This window comes from Pimephales promelas, chromosome 11 (genome assembly GCF_988280905.1).
Source record: "Pimephales promelas chromosome 11, fPimPro1.hap1.1, whole genome shotgun sequence".
NCBI lineage: Eukaryota > Metazoa > Chordata > Actinopteri > Cypriniformes > Leuciscidae > Pimephales > Pimephales promelas.
Window position 1 is genome coordinate 27,275,026 of NC_142779.1, and position 17,035 is coordinate 27,292,060.

General features: G+C 44.5%; 1 protein-coding gene across 2 annotated transcripts in view; it reads left to right on the forward strand.

Annotated features, from left to right (window-relative positions):
* Positions 1-912: 912 nt before the first annotated feature.
* Positions 913-17,035, forward strand: part of haao (3-hydroxyanthranilate 3,4-dioxygenase) — a 296,397-nt gene continuing 280,274 nt past the window's right edge. The window contains exons 1-5 of one of the 2 annotated variants that reach the window (XM_089117246.1): positions 913-1,077; positions 1,174-1,252; positions 2,735-2,818; positions 2,956-3,062; positions 3,212-3,301. In XM_089117246.1, coding sequence (XP_088973372.1) covers positions 989-1,077; positions 1,174-1,252; positions 2,735-2,818; positions 2,956-3,062; positions 3,212-3,301 — 449 coding nt within the window. In that variant the 5' untranslated portion in view covers positions 913-988. The remainder of the gene's footprint in view (positions 1,078-1,173; positions 1,253-2,734; positions 2,819-2,955; positions 3,063-3,211; positions 3,302-17,035) is intronic. The other variant, XM_039653262.2, reaches the window with a different exon arrangement.

Below are 17,035 nucleotides of genomic sequence, written 5' to 3' on the forward strand. Positions count from 1 at the left end.
AACGTCCCACCAGTGCTTGTTTTAGATTCTCACCCACACACGACTTACTGCGTGATAAATACTATCAGCACGGCAAAATGGTTCATGCTCATCGTCTCCAAATTATGACCAGAGATGGATAAAAATTAAGTCTGTTATTTAAAACAAATACAGAACCAATAGGGGAGAATAGTTATGCTTATGCGTGAACAGTGGCATATTCGTGCAGTGTGCGCATGTCAAAGAATCAATTCCGATTTGAATCTTGTGACATATAAACACGCACATCAACCCGATCACTTTATTTATCATTCATGTAAACACCTTGATCGGATTCATCAATCGTATTGATTTCATTCCGATCGTGTCCATGTAAACGTAGCTAGTGAGTCATATATCAGTCCGTTTTAAGAATGTACCTTGAAAAAACATGCATAAAATACACTTAGATGAGAATCACCCTTCAGTCTGTTGGTTTACTTTGTTGGAAATAGCAATGACGACAAAAGTTATGATTTAATCGAGATAAATGGTGTATGCTTGATTTCACGTTAAGTGTGTGATTAATCACGATTAAAAAAAAAATATCTATTGACAGCCCCTATTTGGTTTATTGATTTTTAGTAGTGGGGTAGGCTTATCTTAGGCCCAAAATCAAAACTTTAAATATTCACATATGTCAGGTCTTCAATGTCTAATGGGGAAGCCTTCTGAGTCATTTAAATGCAAATATGCATAATTTATATCACATAAAAACCTCTAAAACAATGGTCTCTATATTGAAATCCAGGTTTATGCTGCAGTGTCAGCACTGAAAGGTTACTGATGTGTAAACATGGATTTCAACCTCACAGTCACATACTCCATACATGAGCACCACCCCTATTACTCATTAACTCAAATGTTTGTCATAAATTCTCTAATGTAGTGATCCACTGCTCAAAAAGTCGCTGCCTACCCACACAGATTAATTCAAGCATCTCGCTGTATTCCCAAATTAGAGAGAAAAATGACCAACCAATCTCTTCATGTAAACATTGACAAGTGGATTGGTGAGAATGAAAGTTCATTTTCACCACCTGTTTGCAACAAATTAATGTAAGTTGAAATGATATATGATCAACAAACAAAAAAATCTGTTTAAATATATTTACATTTACAAACAATAACCCCTATCTTTACAATGTTCTTCAGGTTCTTTTATCAGTTGAATATTATGTATGTTGGTGGTCCAAACATGAGAAAGGATTATCACATTGAGGAAGGGGAAGAGGTAAGGTGCTTATTAATAAAAGTGTTTACCGAATAAGATACATGACATGACAAGACTAGCTGACTTGATTATCTCTTGATTAACTGATCTGCATTTTGGGAATCGTACTGCACTGAGAATGCTAACAGTTGATAAGAATTAGCCTTGAGATTTACAAAAGGTTAGTGCTTGAGACTCAGAAGAGAAAATGGACAAGGGGGCACAACTAAAGATGATCTGAATATTGATAGTGCTATTTTTGCAGATTTTCTATAATTTCTTTGAAACTTGATTGCTCTCCACTGGTCAATTGTTGCTAGTCATGATTTACAGCACAAACGTGCACTACATTCTGCAGCACTTCTACTACTATTCCAGACTGGAATAGTTTTCCAATTACACTTTTGGAATAAATGCATTTTTTAATAGGGACAGAGTCTATGTGAAGATGCAATTACCTGCTTTTAAGAGCATCTTTGTATCTAATATATTTTAGTGTCATGTAAATATACATTTTATATAGTTAAAATTTATATAAAGTAAAAAAATATATAAAGTAAAGTACACAACAACCTGCTTAATATTAACATTGCCCTGAAAGTGCAATATTAAATCACTATGTGGTATTGTTATGTTGGTGTTGTGAGCGATTATAGGAATTTTATTTAAAGCGATTATAAAAAAAAAAAATTTTTTAACTATTCACCCAGTCCAACTATCTAGCCCCACCCTTCAAAGACATATTAGCCAAACTTATGTAAGCATTTCCTAACACACAAAATTATTTACAAACATTTCTGATTGGCTAGTTTAAAGGGTGGCAAAAAGAGCACCTGACTTGTATATTATTATTATTTATTTATTTATTTATTTTATTTTTATTTTATTTATTTTTTTGACAAATGTCAAGACAATCCTGTCTATTTCTAATGGAAAATGTTACTCATTCGTTCACTAATGTCTCAACCTTCATCTTTCATCTCTGGTCTACTTTTTATTTTAAATATTGCAATTTTAAAACTTTAAATTGCAACTTTTCTTATGTTTCATAGAATAAATATCGAATGGATTTCTCATCTGTAAGTCACTTTGTAAGCATCTGCTAATTGAATAGATTTAAATGTGTAAATTGCACCTAATTCCATAGTATCTTTCAGGAAGTAAAGAAATTTCCTCAATGACATTTTTTACAGCACCTCGGTGCCAGCTTTCAAATCAAACGATAGCAGGAATTTAATAGAACTGTCTCTAGCTGAGTCTCTTTCAAAAAATGACCTTGTTTAGTGAGGTAGTCAGAACTCTGTTCTTTAGTTATTTTATTTTTTAAATTATGATCACCAGAGGTCAGTGCAAACCATCCAGCTTTTCTCTATATTACAGACATGATAATTGTGTACTTTACCCCTTTGTTTCAAATAAAGGCATAAAGGCTAAACGATTTGTTATCTACAGTTCACTATAATTGTCCTCTAACTCATTGTTTAACTTGTCTTTATGTCTCAGCTCTTTTACCAGGTGAGGGGTGACATGGTTTTAAAAGTGATAGAAAACGGCAAGCATAAAGAAGTACATATTCGAGAAGGAGAGGTGAGAATAATCCAGATTTGTCTGTGTGTCTCTGCTATTGTTATTGTCTGACAGGCTGAATTCATTTAAGAAAAGACAATTTAGTCTATAAAGACATTTTATATGTTCAAAAGCCTGCTTATTGCTGCTGTATTCAGATGTTCCTGCTTCCAGCACGGATTCCCCACTCCCCTCAGAGACAGGCAAACACAGTAGGGCTGGTGGTGGAGAGGAGGAGGCTTCCTTCAGAGATAGATGGCCTCAGGTACCATTCGATACTACTCCCAGTCACATCCATTCTATATTACGTCTGCCATTCTCCTGTGACCTTATCTGAACCATGATACAATTGGATGCTAGATCAAGAAAATAAAAGATGTGCGTGATATTTGGTTTCCTTTTACTTTACTCTAGGTACTTTGTGGTTAATAGTACAGATGTCTTGTTTGAACGTTGGTTCTACTGTCAGAACCTTGGAACTCAACTAGTTCCCATCATCAAAGAGTAAGTCATCAGTGTTTCTCTCTCTTTTTATATATATAATAAATAAATTTAAAAAAAGAATAAAAAAAGAAATTACATATTTAACTATATATTAATATATGAAGAGTTCAGATGTAAAAAGCCTCTAAGTGCCATTTGAAATTTTCTTCTAAAATGATCATTTTTATCAAGCTTGTATATTTAAGTTCAGTAATTTCACTTAAATGGCAATGAAGATTACCTAAAAATTGTCATTTAAGTGAAATTACTGAACTTAAATATACAAGCATGATAAAAATGGTCATTTTAGAAGAAAATTTCAAATGGCATTTAGAGGCTTTTGCATCTGAACTCTTTATATATAGACCCTTTTACAGTTGGTAAACATGGTGACGTTTTTTTGTGGGCGGAGCTTAGGTGGAGGCAGAAAGATCCATCTGGCCGCTTCACTAACGCTAGTTAGCAAGGATTGTTAGCTTGTTTTTTAACAATGACTGGAGAAAATCCGATATTATCTTAATGTGTAAGGTCACTCAGTGTCCAGGACCGCGATTGTTATTTCCAAAAGTTATTTTTAACGGACGGAACCAGATTGGCCGACCTGTAGCCGGCTAGCCGGCTAGCCGCCTACACGCTCACACTCAATGCATGGATGATCTGACAGGATTAACGTACGTTACCTCGGTTGAGTGGCCTGACTTCTAGTACACCTTCCTTATAGAGAAACTGATCGTAAAGAGAAACTGAGGCATATAAATGTTTAGATGCCTATATGGTCCTGTACAAGACTTGTGTGTATGATCCGCAGTTCTGCCGAGTCTAAAGAGTGACATTACAGTGCGATTTTAAAGATGTGAATATTTTCTAGAAATAAAAGTTCCAGATAGAGCATATTCATTTTTCATCAATTCTTGCACCAAACAACACAACAAGATGACATTTAATAATAGTAACAATTATTTAAGCTCCTTATCATGTAGCCGAATCTGTGCTGTTTTGCATTGACCACCTCCAGTTTTCACTTTGTTTTGCCTCCAGCTAGCGCCGTGACGTAACTGTGACGTCGGCGCAAAAGGGGTCTATAGCTTATATTTATAAAAGTATTTGTATCTAGTGAAATGTCAAAATTATTTGTTTAAATTACATGAAAAACATCTCGGATTATGACTGTTACCCTGATTCCCTGAGAGCAGGGAATGAGACACTGCGTCCTCCTGAGACACTATTGTGGAGCACCTCAGCGTGATACTTCCTGTTTTAATCTAGCAGAGGGGGCTTGAATCAGAAAGGCACATCTCCAACCACTGCAAATCTAGATATGCTATTGTATATAACTAGGACAAAGTAGCAACAGAATCCTTGTAATATAGAACAGCTTCACAAGTAATATAGGGGCTTGAGGGAACAGAGGCTGACTAACCCACCCCCACCCCCCAACTGCTTTATTCATTTCAATGAAGTGATGAATCAGATAAGAGAAGAGCGCCCAGACGTAAAGCATACAGACGTAGCTTCAGCCATGTCTGCTGCATGGCATCCAGCCCCAGGGGAGCTGGATGCGATAGGGAGAACCAGAGCTGACAGTGAGAGTTCTCGAGAGTGGCAAATAGATCCACTTCGGCCTGTCCAAACTCCTTCCTTCCAAGCTCCAATGACTCTGGGTGGAGTCTCCAAACCCCGGGCCTCAGCCTCTGCCTCGACAGGATGTCTGCTACCACATTGCTGATTCAAGGGATAAACATCGCTCTGGCTGAGAGAAGTTTGCCCTGGAGGACCTGGAAATTTGCACAGGAGGACCTGGTGCGCCAGTCTGCATAGAGGGCACGATTTTAGGCCCACCTGCCGATTTAAATAAGAGACCACTGACGCATTGTCTGTCCGCACAAGAACATGATGGCCTCTGAGGTTCGGAAGGAAGTGTCTGAGAGACAGAACTACCGCCAACATCTCCAGGCAGTTGATGTGCCAAGAGAGATGGTGGTCCTTCCAGATACCCCTGGTGTAGCGGCCTTCCATAACCGCACCCCAGCCTGTGAGGGAAGCATCGCTTCACAATTTTTGGTCACAATTTTTCTCTGACACAGCGCCCCCAACACAGGACAGAGGGACAGGAACCATGGTTTCTTACACATTATCAAGGAATGAAGGCATCTGAACGTTACCATGATTGCGAAAAGGGTTTGGTTTTGAGCCACCACTGTAAGGCTCTCGTGTGTAGTAGGCCAAAAGGAATGGACGCTGCTGCCAGGAGACCCAGCACTCTCTGAAAGTGTTTGACAGTGATGGTTTGGCCCAGCCTGAAACTTGTTACTGTGGTCAAGATGGTATTTATACGAGCAGGAGACAACTGTGCCTGCATCATAACTGAGTCCCAAACTACCCCCAGGAAAATAGTTTTCTGCAGTCAATGAACTCTTCTTGACATTGAGTCTCAGTCCCAAGCACCTTAGATGGTGCAGAACAACATCTCGATGTTGAACTGCCATCACCTCCGACTCTGCTAGAATCAGCCAGTCGTCGATGTAGTTGAGGATGCGAATGCCTTGAAGTCTGAGAGGAGCAAGAGCGGCATCCATACATTTGGTGAAGGTGCAAGGAGACGGTGCTAGGCTGAATGGAAGATCTTTGTATTCATAAGCCTTTCCCCCGAAAGCAAACATTAGAAATTTCCTGTGCTGAGGAAGGATATAAATATGGAAGTAAGCATCCTTTAGATCTATCGTGACAAACCAGTCCTCGGACCTAATTTGACTCACGATAATAGGTGGGTGATTCTTTAACTATGGTACTTTTCTTTTCCCTGGATGAAATAATAAAATCTAAAAAAACATTTCTTCTTTTTTGTTTTTGTCAGACTTACTTCACCCTAAGGGGAACTTCATCATGTAATATATTGCAAATCAATTAATCATTCCCTTTGAGCTAAATTGGCCTTCTGGCCCCCTTAAATACATTTTATGTATATTATTAAATGTTGCATTTGCTACATTAATGGTGGATAATTTTGGGGCAGTTCAACCTAAATTGTGAGCATATCAAGGAAATTATCTTTTTATTTTTTGTTGCGGATGCGAGATCCGAACCTCCGCGAGTCTGTGTGTGACGTAGGCGCGCCGCGCGCATGATGAATGAATGCTGCTGCTGCTGTTGTCTGTCTGTGAGTGAAGCTCCCAGAGAAAGCTGAAAACTCTAGTCTGCCGTCCTATTTGTGTTCTTTATACCTGCAGTAAATAAGATGTAAAACCTCACACTACAATAAGGTAGGAATAAGCGTGTTCTTTATTTCCAGAAATCAGGGGCGGCGCCAGAAAATTTTTAACGCAGGTGCTGAGGGGGTGCTAGATCATTTACAGGGGGAGCTGCGCAATTAATATTATGTTGCACGGTGCACTGATAAGCCTACTTCAAAAGTATCACGATACTCGGAAATTAAAAACCTAACGATACCTAACCCAGATAGCAGACTGACATTGAATCAACGTGGAAATATGACATCGAAACAACGTTGATCTGACATTGTTTTGCTCATCGAATTAACGTTGAACCAACGTCAGACGCGTCATTCTTTCAAAACTAACGGAAAATCAACTTGAAATCAACGCGTTGTTTCAACGTTATGAAAGCAAACCAATTTTCGATTTTCATTTAGCTTTGAAGAATGCCGCGTCCGACATTGGTTCAACGTTAATTCGATGAGCAAAATCAACGTTGTTTCAATGTCATGAGAGACGTCGTTTCCACGTTGATTCAATGTCAGTTTGCTGTCTGGGAAATTTATTAGAATTGATACTTTTATGAATAACCGCATTGCAGATTTGTAAGAGACGTACCGGTGCGTGCAACGTGTAACAGAGGCCAGCTAGTAGTTGCTGTGCGAGTAAACCTCACTCCCCGATCTCAATAGGCGCTCTAGCGACAGACGCTAGAGGCTGCAGTCTTTAGCCTCCTTGTTAGCGCGCCCAACTCTCACGCCGGAGACCCGGGTTCGAGGCCCGCTCGGAGCGGGTCGAGTTGGACCCGGGTGTGAGGGGTTATATTGGTGCCGTGACCCGGATGAGAGTGAGGTTTAGGGGGGTGAGTGTAACAGAGGCCAGCTAGTAGTTGTTGTGCGAGTAAACCTCACTCCCCGATCTCAATAGGCGCTCTAGCGACAGACGCTAGAGGCTGCAGTCTTTAGCCTCCTTGTTAGCGCGCCCAACTCTCACGCCGGAGACCCGGGTTCGAGGCCCGCTCGGAGCGGGTCGAGTTGGACCCGGGTGTGAGGGGTTATAAACGCACGCTTCCAGTCTCTCCATATGGTCTGTGTTTCTCCTCACGCACGCAGCAAAGAAGCGGCAGCTTCATGAGACATGCGCGAGCACAAGTGATACTGTGGCCCCCAGGTCAGTAGCAGAGTGGCAATCCAAGTTGGGACTTTTCCCGGTGAGCCGCGAGTGTTTCGAGGGCGCGAGGGCTGGTCTGATATTTATACATTGCAAGTTCTTAGCAACACTATCCGGCGTCCTGTACACATGCAATCGCTACGACGATAGATTGAAGCGCAAGCCGCAAAAGCCTACAACTTTCCCTCAACATAGATAGCATAAATTATTTGCAAGCTGCTAAAATAAAGTATACAAAACATCATCTAAAATGATCTATAGGCAATACGATTATAATCAGACCATGTGCATGTTTGTCAGTGATTTATATTAGGTTATTACAGCATTTAAAGAGCACAGACCTGCACAAAGTAGATGCATGTGAAACGCCTTGTAACTTTTGCCGTTTCTACATCTGAGGCAAACGCATTAACGGACTCTTTGTCAGACTCCGTACTAAAATCCGATTCTGAAACGTTGTCAACCTCAGGCTGAGGTAAATTTATGTAGGCTACTCATTTTCACAAACTAAATTAGAATTACGAGTTTACTTACTTGGCAGAAGGAAACGCTCCATCTTTCTAAATAATTCTAATACATTGCAATTTACGTGACCTGACGTTGGACGTCACATATGTGTAATGAGTAAAATGTTTGTCTTAAATTATTTTATCATTTATTAATTAGAATATACGAAAACATTGATTTTTATTAGTAAACTGTTTTCTATACAGCCAAAATATAATTGCTTCCAGATATTATTTTTGAGGTTGGGGGTGCTATTGGGGTGCTTTGGTCTTTCTTGGGGGTGCTGAAGCACCTGCTAGCCCCTCCCTAGCGCTGCTTATGCCAGAAATGCCTCGTTATAGCTGAGACATCTGCGTGTTCCAGAGTCTTTCAGCTAGCTATAACGTTGTGTGTGTGTGTGTGTGTGTGCTGTATTTATATCAGTCAAAAAAGCCGAATGAAATCAAACTGCAGTAATTAAACTAACCCTGTAAGTTAAAATATTCTCCTGACAGAGCGCCGAGCGTGTTCCTCTTCGAATCTAGTCATAAAAGCCTTAAAGGATTAGTTCACTTTTGAAAAAAACTTTTTCTGATAATTTACTCACCCCCATGTCATCCAAGATGTCCATGTCTTTCTTTCCTCAGTCGAAAAGAAATTTAGGTTTTTGATGAAAACATTCCAGGATTTTTCTCCATATAATGGACTTCAATGGGAACCGGATGGTTCAAGGTCCAAAAGATAGTGTTAATAACAGTTTCAGATGCAGCTTCAAATGTCTTTAAACGACACCAGACGATGAATAAGGGTCTTATCATGCGAAACGATCGGTTATTTCAAAACTTATTCCAAAAATGTAACTTTTCTAAGGACAAATACTAGCCTTGCTATATTCTCTGAGGCGCGTTTGTAACGTCACATAATACGTAATTACGTTCAAAAGGTCACGGGCGACGTAGCCGGAAGTACAGAATCAAAATCGTCCGACATCATTGTTTTTCCTTTTAATTCCTTTTTTTGTAAACGGTGTTTGAGCTAGTTTACACGTTCAACCTATGCGTTCAACTTGTAAACACTGACTCTGTACTTTCGGCTACGTCGCCCGTGACCTTTTGAACGTAATTACGTAATACGTGACGTTGCAAACGCGCCTCACAGAATAGAGCAAGGCTAGCATTTGTCCTTAGAAAAGTTACATTTTTGGAATAAGTTTTGAAATAACCGATCGTTTCGCATGATAAGACCCTTATTCATCGTCTGATATCGTTTAAAGACATTTGAAGCTGCATCTGAAACAGTTATTAACTGTCTTTTGGACCTTGAACCATCCGGTTCCCATTGAAGTCCATTATATGGAGAAAAATCCTGGAATGTTTTCATCAAAAACCTAAATTTCTTTTCGACTGAGGAAAGAAAGACATGGACATCTTGGATGACATGGGGGTGAGTAAATTATCAGCAAAAGTTTTTTCAAAAGTGAACTAATCCTTTAAAGTTATTTATCTGATCGCAACGTGTTCCATTGCTTTCTCCGTGATAAACGCTTAATGCTTTCCTATTTATTTTATTTGATCACCAGTGCGTGTTCCACCATCTGTGATCCCCGTGATGAATGCTTAATGCTTATCTGTTTATTTGTTTGATCACCAGTGCGTGTTCCACAGTGATCCCCATGATAAACAGTTAATGATTTTCTGTTTATGTCTGTTCAATTATCTATCGTGTAAACACTGTGCGTGTCCGAGTGTTATTGAATAGGAGTTATTTTAAGTTTTGTCCAAGTAAAGCTTGTTTTGAAACTGAACCAAGTTAGACCCTGTTGTTTTGTGTGCCAATTATAACCTGCACAAAGACAGAGACGAGATCATCATTGTTCTCATACAGCACACAGCCGCGTGCTTAAAGTTAATATCACTCTCAACAATCTGAGTGAAGCCCCATGTCGTAAACCCAGCTACGAGTGGTGTATTTTATTTAAACAGTAAGAAATGCGCTGACATTTCCCGTAATATGATCGATTGTTACTGTACATGCATGTTCTGTGAACATTGTTGAAATGCTCCTGCATTGCATGGAACTAACAAACTGTTTACCAACTGTCTGTAATTCACGTTTCGCCCACTAGCGTTCACTTGATCGCTATAGTTGCTATCGTGACACGGAAGCCTTAACCAACACTTCCGGGTGAACTCTGACCCAACTCGCTCTTTGTAAACAAATGCTACGCTAAGCTAGGCTAAGCTAAGCTAGGCAGGTGCTTGCATTGAGGCATGTGCTAAAGCCTTTAGCATCAGTTACTATTATCAATACTAACCCCAGCGGTTAGCTAGTGTGTGTTTGAAAAACGTTAAAGTGATTTAACCATTTAGACAACTATTGGTCTTTTCTTGTTTTCCTTCTTTTAACTTTCTCACACTTTTCTTTAAAGTTATTAATATTTTTCCTGAAAGGAAAATATTGATTTACCATTATTAATTATTTTACCTGCATTTTACTTGAAAAAGGAATACTGGTTTATGATTATTAATTGTCAAATTTCGAATTTGATTTTAAAGAACAAGGAAATATTAAACAAAATTGAAATTCTACACTCTAAAAAATGCTGGGTTGTTTTAACCCAATTTTGGGTCAAATATGGACAAACCCGAAATGTTGGGTTAAAAATGTAATGTAAAAATTTAACCCAACGGCTGGGTTAGTCCATATTTGACCCAAAGTTGGGTTAAAACAACCCAGCATTTTTTAGAGTGTACCTTTCTAGACAGATCATAATGATTTCTGATGATTTCTAGATTTATTTTTGTAATTATTCTAATTACATAATTTTCATAATTTCTACATTTCTCTTTGAGATCTAATCACTTTAGGTGAATAAGTCTTTGAAACTTGAGAACGATTGATTGATGATTATTAATTGTCAAATTTCGAATTTGATTTTAAAGAACAAGGAAATATTAAACAAAATTGAAATTCTACCTTTCTAGACAGATCATAATGATTTCTGATGATTTCTAGATTTATTTTTGTAATTATTCTAATTACATAATTTTCATAATTTCTACATTTCTCTTTGAGATCTAATCACTTTAGGTGAATAAGTCTTTGAAACTTGAGAACTCTGAAAGTTAAAATTTGAAAATTATTATCACTATTACAAAAATATTGTTAGACTCAGACTTGCTCATAATTGTCATTGCGTTTTCTACTTTCATCCTGTTGGTTATAAACTTAACCACTATATTTGATTAATTCATTTGCATGACGCTTCAATAGGGGACATTTCCATCTCAATACGAGTTTCAAATAAACCAGAGACAATCGTCTTTTACAAAGTTTATTCGTGTGTTTAGTTGTTCATCAACTATCAATTCTATACTCGTAGTAGACCTAAACGTAGCAGGATCCAACCTTGCTTCATTTCTCCCTCATCACGTCTTTCCTGTTCTGTCTTGCTTTATTCCATCTTATTCTGCACATTTGTAGGGAGCAAACCTGGAAGAACCATCAATCGACTCTAAAAAGAGACAAAGATAATCTTTCCCAGCAAACAGATTATTAGGTATTTGATTTTTAATCAAACCCTCTTGTGTTCTCCAGACTCTCCCTGCATTTGTAAACGCAATTTAAACTTTGACATCTTATCCAAGTGTGTGTCAATCCTGTCAAACTCAGAAAAGAGGTATCAGCATTATTATTGTATTATTTTTCATTGTAAACATAAACAATAATATTGTTTACCTTTCTGAAACAGATTTTCATTGATAAGAAACATTTATTAGAAATTAATACTTTCCCTAATTTCCCTTTTGTTTTGTTTCTCCCTCATTTGAAATCGTCTCGGTTACGTATGTAACCCTCGTTCCCTGAGTAGGGAACGGAGACGTTACGTCAGAAGTGACGGAGATTGGGGGTTTCGCATAGAAAGCCAATCCTCTTCGAGTATTAAAACACGAGCCAATGGCATGCAATGCCTTGGGGCTGCGGAAATTTGCATAGCGTACTCCGCCCTACTCCGTGAGTATAAAAGGAGGAAGTGAACGCAACCGCAGTATGTCTTCGCTGAGGAGCCAAGACTGAACTCGGCCTCTACCCAGCGATACAGCAGAAGTGGCAGGGAGACGTAACGTCTCCGTTCCCTACTCAGGGAACGAGGGTTACATACGTAACCGAGACGTTCCCTATCGTAGTCACTTCGAGTTACGTCAGAAGTGACGGAGATTGGGGGTCTGTGCCATCACGCCATCTTCAAGCTGTCTTCCAGTGCCCTGCGAAAGACTGAACCCCCGAGCCTTACCTCTTTTTTTTTTTTTTTTTTTTTTTTGGGGGATCCGACTTTGACACAGGATTACCAAGGTACACTGGGAAACATATCCCGAAGGGGACATGCTACCAGCTGCCTACCGAAGGGAGGACTTAAGGATACACATATGGCCACATAGGAACGCATATGGAACACTGGAGTACCAACCGCAGGTGGCTACTGATTTAAACTCCAGGGGTGGCAGATGGCTTGCCAAGGGAAGACACATGCTCAGAGAGGCTTACAGTGGATAATACACATGAGACGGTTACCATGGGGAACCGTGCGCATGGAGGCACCTAGCTAGCATCCAGAGCAACGCAGTGGTGCCCGCATCGTCGGTGCTGGAGGACTCAAGACTTCAATGGAAGAACTGAGGAAATATCGCACTTATCCAGTCCGGGGAGTGGAGTGGCGAGCAAGCGAAGACACCTGAGCGGATCCAGAACTGGCCGAAACGAGTACGTGAGAGGATACCGGCTCAATTCGCAGATTATAGAATCTGGCGAAGGTGTTGGGTGTCGCCCAGCCTGCAGCTCTGCAGATGTCTGTTAGCGAGGCGCCGTGCGCTAAAGCCCAAGAGGAGGCTACACTCCGAGTGGAATGGGCCGACACACCAAGGGGGCACGGAAGGCCTTGCTGCTGGTAAGACAAAGCAATGGCATCCACTATCCAGTGGGACAGCCGTTGCTTTGAGAGAGCCCTTCCCTTCTGGCTCCCCCCATGACAGACAAAGAGCTGGTCTGAGGTCCTGAAACACTGCGTTCTGTCGACATAGGTGCGGAGAGCACGTACCGGACAGAGCAGTGCCAAGGCTGGGTCTGCCTCCTCCAGGGGCAGCGCTTGCAGGTTCACCACCAGGTCCCGGAGGGGAGTGGTAGGAACCTTGGGCATATATCCAGGCCGGGGTCTCAGGAATACGTGAGAGTAAGCCGGCCCGAACTCCAGGCACACTTCGTCAACAGAGAGTGCGTGCAGGTCCCTTACTCTCCTGATGGATACCAATGCAATCAGGAGTGCTGTCACAATAGGACAGGGCAAAACTCTACCGACTGCAAAGGCTCCAGGGGAGGCCTCTGCAGAGCACCCAGGTCTACTGAGAGGTCCCCAGAGGGCAGGAGGGGAGGGAGGCGGATTTAGCCCCCTCACTCCCCTCAGGAACCTGATGACCAGGTCATGCTTCCCATAGACTTACCTTTCACTGCATCATGAGACGCGGCAATGGCCGCGACATAATCCAAAGGGTGGAGGGCGACAGCCTGCGCTCCAACCCCTCTTGCAGGAAGGAAGCATGACTCCGATCGAACATCTCCGGGGGTCTTCTCAGCGAGAAGAACACCAATTGACGAAGAGGTTTCACTTCAACGCATAAAGGTGTCACGTGGACGACGCTCTTGCGGAAGTGATGGTTGCCGCCACCGCAGGTGGCAGCGAACTCAAACCTGCCTCGTCCCGTCCTGGAGCCACACGTGCAGCCTCCAAGATCGGGACGAGGGTGCCACAGAGTGCCCCGTCTCTGAGAGAGTAGGTCCGGTCTCAGAGGAATAGGCCAAGGAGGTGCTGTCGCGAGGAGCAAGAGTTCGGAGAACCACGTCTTGGTGGGCCAGTAGGGGGCTACCAGCAAGACCTGCTCCTCGTCCTCCTTGATCTTGCACAACACCCGTGCAAGGAGGCTCACTGGGGGAACGCACACTTGCGTGGGCCCCGTGGCCAGCTGTGCGCCAGCGCATCCGAGCCGAGAGAGCCGCGGGTCAGAGAATAACTGGGCGCAGTGGGACGAGTCCCGAGAGGCGAACAGGTCTAACTGTGCCTCCCCGAACTGGTCCCAAATCAGCTGGACCGACTGGGGATGGAGTCGCCATTCGCCGGAGATGGGACGGGCCCGGGACAGCTCGCGGCTGCCCGGTTCCGGTCTCCAGGAATGTAACTGCACGAAGGGACCTCAGGTGCTTCTGACTCCATATCAAGAGGTGGCGGGCGAGCTGCGACAACCGGCGCGAGCGTAGACCCCCCCTGGTGGTTGATGTACGCTACTGCCGTAGTGTTGTCTGAGCGGACAAGCACATGCTGGCCCTAGAGCACGCTCGGAAGCGGTGCCGGGCGAGCCGTACTGCCAACAGCTCGAGGCAATTGACGTGCATGAGGCGCTGGGCTCCTGTCCAGGAACCGGCGGCTGCATGCCCATTGCACATGGCACCCCAACCCGTGGTAGACGCATCCGTGGAGACAACGAGATGCCTGGAAACTCGCTGAATAGGGACCCTGTCCGTAAAAAGCTGAGGTTCGACCACGGGAAGAAGGATCGGCGGCACGTCGGAGTCACTGGAACTCGGAGCGAGCCGCGATGCCATGCCCACCTCGGGACTCGATCGCGAAGCCACAGCTGAAGCGGTCTCATATGAAGCAAACCGAGCGGCGTTGCCGCGGCCGCGGATGCCATATGCCCCAGGAGCCTCTGAAATAGTTTCAGTGGAACCGCACTCTTGCCCTCGAACTGTCGAAGACAAGCCAGCAGTGAGTGCGCGCGCTCGTTCGTGAGCTGCGCGGACATGGCGACCGAGTCTATCTCCATGCCGAGAAAAGAGATCCTCTGCACGGGGCAAAGTTTGCTCTTTTCCCGGTTGACCCGAAGGCCCAGACGGGCTAGGTGCCGTAGCACCAGGTCTCTGTGTTCGCAAACCTGAGCTCGAGAGTGTGCTAGTAACAGCCAGTCGTCGAGATAGTTCAGGATGCGAACCCCGTGTTCGCGAAGGGGAACAAGGGCTGCCTCGACGATCTTCGTGAAGACGCGAGGGGACAGAGCTAACCCGAATGGGAGAACGGCGTACTGGTATGCCTGGCCCTCGAAGGCAAACCGAAGAAACGGTCTGTGTCGAGGGAGAATGGAGCCATGGAAGTACGCGTCCTTCAGGTCGATCGCTGCAAACCAATCCTGATACCGAACACATTCGAAAATGCGTTTGGCCGTGAGCATTTTGAACGGTAGTCGATGGAGAGAACGGTTCAAAATGCGCAGGTCCAGGATCGGTCGTAACCCACCGGTCTTTCTTGGGGACAATGAAGTAGGGGCTGTAAAGCCCGGACCTCACCTCGGCTGGAGGGACCGTCTCGATTGCACCCTTCGCCAGCAGGGTCGCAATCTCCGCTCTCAAGACTGGGGCATTGCCACCAACCATCGTGGAGCGAACTCCCCTGAAGCGGGGAAGAGACCGTGCGAACTGAATCGCGTAGCCGAATCCGATCGTTCTGATGACCCAGCGGGAACCCCGGGAAGCGCTAGCCAGGCTTCCAGGAAGTGAGCCAACGGGGTCATGCGAACCACAGACGTCCCCCCGGAGGGGCAGCGAGGCGGGTCGACCGGCATGCGTGCAGGAGTTACCCCGTCCGGATGCACCGTCGAAACCCGCTCCCCGACAGAAGAGACCAGGGAAGGCAGAGCGTTCCACGGGGGTCTGTTCTGCCGGGGGTCTGGCGACAGAGGGGGAAGGGATTGGCGTAGCCCGGGGACGACACACGCACCCTTCCGCGCCCTCCGAGACAGAGAGGAATGAACGGGGCGACGCACTGGACGTCGTGCGCGCTCATTCCAGTCTGTGTGCTCAATGACAGTGTCAGCTTTTCCTCAACCAGCTCAGGGAGCTAGCTAGAACAAAAGATTCTCCACCGGCCCTCCACCGGGGAAGGAGGGGCCCTGCCACCGCCTCCTGAGAAAAACCATGACACTATCACTGAGCGGCCCGCCTCAGGAACATCGCTTCGCCTGGCATCTAGCGGGGCACGCGGCCTGAGGGGGGGCTCTTTTCTTGGGACGCTTACCTGTGGCCTCCTCCGCGACGCGAACCGGCTGAAGGCTGCTGCTGGGGCCGCGTGGGAGGGAAGGGAGCCGCAGGGGGGCGTCCTCGGCGGCGAGCTGGCGGAGGCGTCCGAGCCGACGGCTGGTTGGAGGCAGCAGCTGGCCGTCGGGGCAGAGAAACCGCCTTCGTCTGCTCCTAGGCGGTCGAGAAGTGCTGGGCAAAGTCCTGGACCGCACCGCCGAACATTATGATGCTCCTGGACCACAGCGGTGGGCATCACCTGACCAAGGGAGCGAGCGACCGCCTCCGTGACCCGTTTAAGGACAAGGTAGGCGACAGGCTCGCAGCTCGCTTGGTCCGTCACCTCCTCGTGCACATTCCTGAGCAGCTAGCTTTGTAGGTGCTCATCATATGCAGGGCGGAGGCTGCCTGTCCCGCCGCTCTACAGAATCGCGCCGCCATAGACGACGAGAACCCATAGGCTTTGGAGGGGCATCTGAGAGCAACCGCCGGTTGACCGGGGGAGCCCCAGCGTACCCACAGACAGCCGCATCGCCGAGGGGAGGAAGGGCGGGGAACTAAGCACGCTTTTTTTTTTTTTTTTTTTTTTATTTATTTATTTATTTTTTAGTGCGTGTCAGTTCCGCATGCAACTCGGGGAAAAAAGGAAATTGGGGTTGGCCGTGGCCGTAAGGCGGCAGCGTTACCCAAAAACCAATTATTCAGCCGCGAGAGATCGGGGAGGGGCGGAGTTCCACCCCCACCCGATGCTCACGGACGCCCGAGATAGCAC